Source organism: Nematolebias whitei, chromosome 9 (assembly GCF_014905685.2).
Source record: "Nematolebias whitei isolate Nwh7 chromosome 9, NemWhi1, whole genome shotgun sequence".
Lineage (NCBI taxonomy): Eukaryota > Metazoa > Chordata > Actinopteri > Cyprinodontiformes > Rivulidae > Nematolebias > Nematolebias whitei.
In genome coordinates, this window is record NC_056506.1 from 18,488,055 (window position 1) to 18,494,562 (window position 6,508).

At 43.0% G+C, this 6,508-nt stretch overlaps 1 protein-coding gene across 1 annotated transcript in view; it reads left to right on the plus strand.

Moving 5' to 3' along the window:
* The window catches only part of pgap6 (post-glycosylphosphatidylinositol attachment to proteins 6), a 50,837-nt gene that overhangs the window by 23,839 nt on the left and 20,490 nt on the right, over nucleotides 1–6,508 (plus strand). Inside the window, exons 4-7 of the mRNA XM_037682027.1 lie at nucleotides 2,731–2,858; nucleotides 2,943–3,208; nucleotides 3,292–3,614; nucleotides 3,691–3,784. Coding sequence (XP_037537955.1) covers nucleotides 2,731–2,858; nucleotides 2,943–3,208; nucleotides 3,292–3,614; nucleotides 3,691–3,784 — 811 coding nt within the window. The remainder of the gene's footprint in view (nucleotides 1–2,730; nucleotides 2,859–2,942; nucleotides 3,209–3,291; nucleotides 3,615–3,690; nucleotides 3,785–6,508) is intronic.

Consider the following 6,508-nt stretch of genomic DNA (forward strand, 5'->3'; position numbering starts at 1 on the left):
CCCCCCCCCCCCCCCCCCCCGACTTCAGTAAAAGTGGAAGATAATGGATGGATGGAAAATATAAAATGAAAAGGTTTGTAAGCTCAATCATCCTGGTAGATAACAAAAATGGACATGGTTTAACTATTTTTTTTGTGAAGGAGCTATTTAGTTTTAGTTCAGAGTTTCTTGTAGCTCTTCAGACTGACGAAATCTTTTGGATAAAATATGAAACGTTTCGACAAAGAACCTGTCCAGATGACCTTGTTAGAATACTTCATTTCTTTTAAAATGGTTCCTTAAAAATATTATTGTAATTATTTTATTGTAATCATGTTTCAAACTTTTTGACCTTGAGCATCTTATGCTTTCAAATGTCCCCTCAGCCTGGTTTAAAGGAGCGTTTGGTTCTGTTCACTGAACATGGAGCAGGAAAACAAAGGTGGGAGGAGCTTAGAAACAAGAGATCAGTATAGCGAACACCTCCAGTGTGTAAATAAAAATATTAGTATTTTGTACTCTGCATTGTGTTTCCATTACCCTTAGCTCATATTTATGCACTACAATCTGGATTCATAGCCCAGTTTGACCCTTGAAACAAAAGAATTAAGACAAAGTACATCATCTGAATTACAAACCGGATTCCAAAAAAGTTGGGACACTAAACAAATTGTGAATAAAAACTGAATGCAATGATGTGGAGGTGCCAACATCTAATATTGTATTCAGAATAGAACACAAATCAAAGATCAAAAGTTTAAACAGAGAGAATGTATCATTTTAAGGGAAAACTCTCTTAACTGTTCAATCGTCTTGGACCTTCTTTGTCTCACCTTCCTCTTTATGATGCGTCAAATGTTCTCTATAGGTGAAAGATTTGGACTGCTTGCTGGCCATTTCAGTACCCGGATCCTTCTCCTACGTAGCCATGATGTTGTGATTGCTGCAGAATGTGGTCTGGCATTATCGTGTTGGAAAAATGCAGGGTCTTCCCTGAAAGAGGTGACGTCTAGATGGGAGCATATGTTGTTCTAGAACCTGAACATAGTTCTCTGCATTAATGGTGCCTTTCCAGACATGCAAGCTGCCCATGCCACAAGCGCTCATGCAACCCCATACCATCAGTGATGCAGGCTTCTGAACGGAGCGTTGATAACAACTTGGGCTATCCTTGTCCTCTCTGGTCTGGATGACATGATGTCCCAGTGTTGCATAAAGAACTTCAAATCGTGACTCATCTGACCACAGAACAGTCTTCCATTTTGCCACCCTCCATTTTAAATGACCCCTGGCCCAGTGCAAACGTCTGAGCTTGTGGAGCTTGCTTAGAAATGGCTTCCTCTTTGCACTGTAGAGTTTCAGCTGGCAACGGCGGATGGCACAATGGATTGTGTTCACTGACAATGCTTTCTGGAAGTATTCCTGAGCACATTCTGTTATTTCCTTGACAATGGCATTCCTGTTTGAGGTGCAGTGACGTTTAAGGGCCCGGAGATCACGAGCATCCAGTAGAGTTTTACGGCCTTGACCCTTACACACAGCGATTTTTCCAGATTCTCTGAATCTTTTGATGTTATGCACGGTTGATGATGATAACTTAAAAGTCTTTGCTATTTTACGCTGGGTAACACCATTCTGGTATTGCTGCACTATCTTTCTGCTCAACAACGGTGGAATTGGTGATCCTCTGACCATCTTGGCTTCTGAGAGACACTGACACTCTGAGAAGCTCTTTTTATACCCAATCATGTTGTCAATTGACCTAATTAGTGTTAATTGGTCTTCCAGCTGTTCGTTATATGCTCAATTTCCTTTTTCCAGCCAGTTATTGCTGCTTGTCCCAACTTTTTTGGGATTTGTTGACACTGAAATTTTGAATCAACATATTTTTCCTTTAAAATGTTACATTTACTCAGATTAAACTTTTGATCTGTCATCTATGTTATATTACGAATAAAATATTGACATTTGCCATCTCCACATCATTGCATTCAGGTTTTTTTTCACAATTTCTTTAGTGTCTCAACTTTTTTGGAATCTGGTTTGTATTTCTCAAAGTCAAAAACAAAGGATCTGTTCAATAAAACAAAGTTCAGTCACTTTGAAAGGTAAATCCCATAAAGTTGAGCTGAAACATCAGATGCTGCCACATCTGTGGAGCTCAGGACATGCAGTCAACGTTGTCTGATCAGCCGTGGACAACGGAGACCGTCTGTGTCTGGAAAACCTGCTCTGAAGAATCACTGGTCTTCTTTGGTTCGATTCTTTTTCGATCTGTTCTGTTCAGAAGTTGGGAGAGTGTTGCACAAAGAACTAAGAGAGAGGAAACCCCTCTCCATGATGGATACAGACGGGTTCATGTCCTGGTTCTGGCTTCTTTTAGATCATGTTTAGATGAACTGACCAACAAAAGGAAGAAACTGTTCAGTTCTTTTTGAAGGAAAGTTCCTGAGGAGTTTTTAACTTTACTTGAGACAGAAAGCCTGCAGAACATTTCCTTTTAACGGCTGGACCTTTCTGGGACTGAAAGGAGACTGAGACTGAACTCCAGCTGTTTGTACAGTTTTAATCTGGATTACTGTGGAGGGTACCAACACATTTTTCTCTGTATCTGTTACAGGTCCAGCCCATCGGTACAGTTCAGCTCGTCTTTGTAAATGGACCCAGCTTCAAACTGTACTGCACTAATGTGCATGTCAATACAAGATATTAATTGTAATCTATGTTTTGTGTTTTTTGTTTCTCTCTCAGGGTTTTCCGTCGTGCTCTTTTGTTTTCCAGCCTCAGCTGTCAATCAGGAGGGCGGTGGACACGCCTGTTTTACAGCCGGGGACATTCCTAACACAGACCGCAGCCCCCGACACACCTGCACGCCTTAAGTAATTTATATTTTCAGCTTTTGTTGCCATGTCCTCCTGTTTAATCAGCAGCAGATGTTTTGAACGGAGCGGTTTGTGTCTTAGGTTGTACGTCCCAGAGTTTGTGTCCTCACTGTCTATCTCTGTGGCTGACTGTTCATCGGGTGGGGCAGCAGAGACGGACGGCTGCTCGCTGCTCCTCACACTCGGCTCTGCAGCTCTGCAGCAAGGCACCGTGACAGTGAACTGCTCAGGACTCAGCTGTTCTGCGTTCCTGTCTGACCCGCCGTGGGACAGCTGGTTACAAGTGGTGGTGGACAGCAGCCGGGTCAACCGGACCGTCACCTTTACAGTCCTGTCCAACTTTACAGGTGAGCACAGGGAGTGGGCTGGGTCACTTCACGTTTCCACTGTGCTCTTGGTGTTGAGCTCCTCCTGTGTGTGTTCCCTTCAGTGGGATGTAAACCTGAAAGTGTCGGCCTTCAAGCAGACGGTGACCTCGCGAAGCTCCGTGGCAGCAGCAGCTCGTCGTCAGCAGGAAACGGCTCGGTGGAGTCGGACGCTCTCGTTTTTAACAAGTCTGCAGTACTGCTGGCCCCGGCGTGCGTGTGGAGCGTCCCCGTGCTGTACGAGGAGATGGACGTCCTGTCGCTCCGCTTCACGCCTGTCAGTGGTCCAAATGTCAGTGTCACAGACACAAACCCCACACTCCTCACCTACCCGCTGCACACCTACGCCTCTGGGGGAACACTGAACCTGCAGCTCACGCTCAACTCTGTGAGTGTGGCTGAATGACACGGTGCCGAGACCCACAGCAGGCCGTCATGATGTTTTGTTCTCTTCCCCCTCGTAGACCAACACAAGCATCGGGAGCAGCAGTGTCCTCGCCTGTTTCACTCCCTCGGCTCCGGTTCTTGAGCTCAACAGCTCTCGGCCTTGTCGCACAGGTAAACGCCTGACTGGATCTGGAAGTGGAGTTCAGTGTTAACATCTTACTTTAAAGAAACCGTTTAGGTCTGACAGGTCTGATGAGGTGAAGACGATGAAGTGGGCTGCTGCCATCCTGAAACAACTAGTATCAATCAGTTGGTGTGAAAGCTGCTTTAGAAACATTTACAACAACTTTCACTACAGGTTATATTTACACAGAAATAATCAGAACTGGATGGGAGGAAGGACTGAAGGCACCTCACCATCCAGTTCAGTTTATTCACATAGCTCTAATTCACAACAAATGTCATCTAATGTCAGGGCAAGTTACAAAGTGTACAAAAACATTCACACATGATGGCGTAGTGGTTAGCTCTGTTGTCTCACAGCAAGAAGGTCCTTGGTTCAATCTCCATTTTCCACCTTCAGGCTCAGCCTTCCTAACAACAGATCTGTGCTCTCAGTGGGATGTCTGGTTAATTAAAGGTTAATAATAATATAAAATGTACAAAGACATTATCTTAAATGATAAAATAGTAATTAGTAAATGTATTGTCTAAGGAAGCAGCAGGTTGAGTTGAACCTTCACCTTGAGGTAGCCTCCCATCCTGAGCAGCACTCTGGAGACCGTGGACAGAAAACCACTCAGACTCTGAGGTCTGGTCTGAGATGGATTATAAACCCATTGTTTTTACTCTGGACCAGGATTGGGACGGGACAGGATTTTTTCTCTGTCTATCTCTGACCACCCCATCATTTGAGGAAACTTTGCTCTCTAGATTTAATGTTGTTTGAAAGTATATCCATCTAAGTTAAGTCGGGTCCTCTGGACAGTTTCTTCTACAAAAAATAATCCGTCCAGAGGACCTGACTTAACTTGGTTGGATTTTTCCGTCTTGATTATTGATCATGAATCAGGATGTTTAAAATTATAGATTCCTCTGATGATTGGGGTGGCTGAAGATTAATCTTTAAGGACTAAGGCCACCCCCTACAACCCTCGGCTCCACCACTGCTCATGGTGGTGGATTAAATGTCTCCCTCCACTAGGCCTGTTGCGATAAACGATAAATCAATTAATCACATGATAAATGAAAATTATCAACCTCATTTTCATTTATCAGCTTTATCGTTTCTTCGTGTCTCTCTCTTTCTACTGAAGACACTGGATGACTAAAGGATCAACTCTGGTGCTCTTCACTGACCCCTCCCTTTCTCTGTGCTCTTTAAAATTTGTTTTAACAGTTCAAAATCGTGTTTTTGGATCGTTAAAAGAAGCTAAGCTACAAGCTAAGCTAAGGTCGTTTTCACACTAGATAGTCTGGTAGACTCTGTTCGGGACCAATATTCATGACCTTTTGTTTACATTTGAGCTGGTGCGTTTGCATTCACACTGCACTGTGCAGTCGAGACAACCTGTTGAACCAACCTATTCCCCCGCTCGCCTGTGGGGGCGCTGCACCAAGAACTACTGAAAGAAACGACACAAAAACCTCTGAAGACACGTCGTCTTTTGTAAATAAAAATAAAAACGAAGTGGCATCAAGTTTTAGGAGTTATATTTTGTCATTTTTCAAAAATGGACTCAGCATGAGCAGAAAATGAGACAGAAGACCGTGGAGAATATTGTTTTTCACACAAGTCAGCTGACGGCTCCATATAAGGTCAGAGAAATGCGTGTTTGTTTACCCTGTGGAGCGGGGTCCGGTCTGTTTACATTCACAATGTACTCGAACCGCACTGGAGTTCGCTTCTACCGGACCAAGACCTAGGTTTTGGCTTGGGCCAGAGTTCGCCTTTTTGTTCCGTGACAGAGTTTGATGGTGCGTTCACACGTCCCTAAACGAACCAGACTTTCTAGGAAAACGAGCTAGAGTTTGATTAAAGTGGACTAAACAGGGCTAGTGTGAATGCACCCTAAGAGGCTGACCTCAGGAAAAAAACCTTCATTTTGTCAAAGCTTCAAAGTGCCACCCTCCCATTTTTCCTAAAGAGACGCTGCAGCGCTCCCTCACTATCCATCCTTCGGTTCAAACAGTCTTATACTGCCATCCTATGGTCGAAAAAGGTACTACATGCAAAACAAATTAAACATTTCTTCTGTAGTGGACTAGGCCTACGTCGAAACTAAGTCTAAGGTCAAAACTCTTGACCTTAAGAACCTTGTGGGACAGGAACTGTCATTTCATTCATTTGAACTCAGAAATACAGGTTCACCCATCCTGAGACTTTCTCTCTTGAAGATTCAAGTGAAAAGAACACTCTCTGTTTTATTATCATTACTATTGTTCAAATGTTGATAATCAAAGTGTCTTAGTTCAAACTATTTTAGATGTTGCAGTGAACTAATCAATTTTATTAACTGAGTAATGGTTTTTATTCTCATGCAAAAGTTAGAACTCATGTTAAAAGCTGTTGCAGAGTAATTATGCATTTTTCTGATTTCTGCTTTTGAATGAGCAAGTGTGTGCGTTTACAAGGTTACAGTCAAACGAAAAACAAGTTGTTATGTTAAAACTGTCATGTTTTAGAATCCTCTCAGACGTAAATAGAGATGTTTTGCACCTGTTTCTTAAACACGCCAAAACAAAACCCTCTCGGTCTGTGAGAACATTTCTGACCTGTCTCATAACAATTCTCGCTGTCTCTAACCTCTTACGTCACAAAAACACACCCCTTCTGGTCGATTCTGACCAATGAACAAATCCCAAAAAGTGAACCGGGAAAGAGTCTTTAAAATG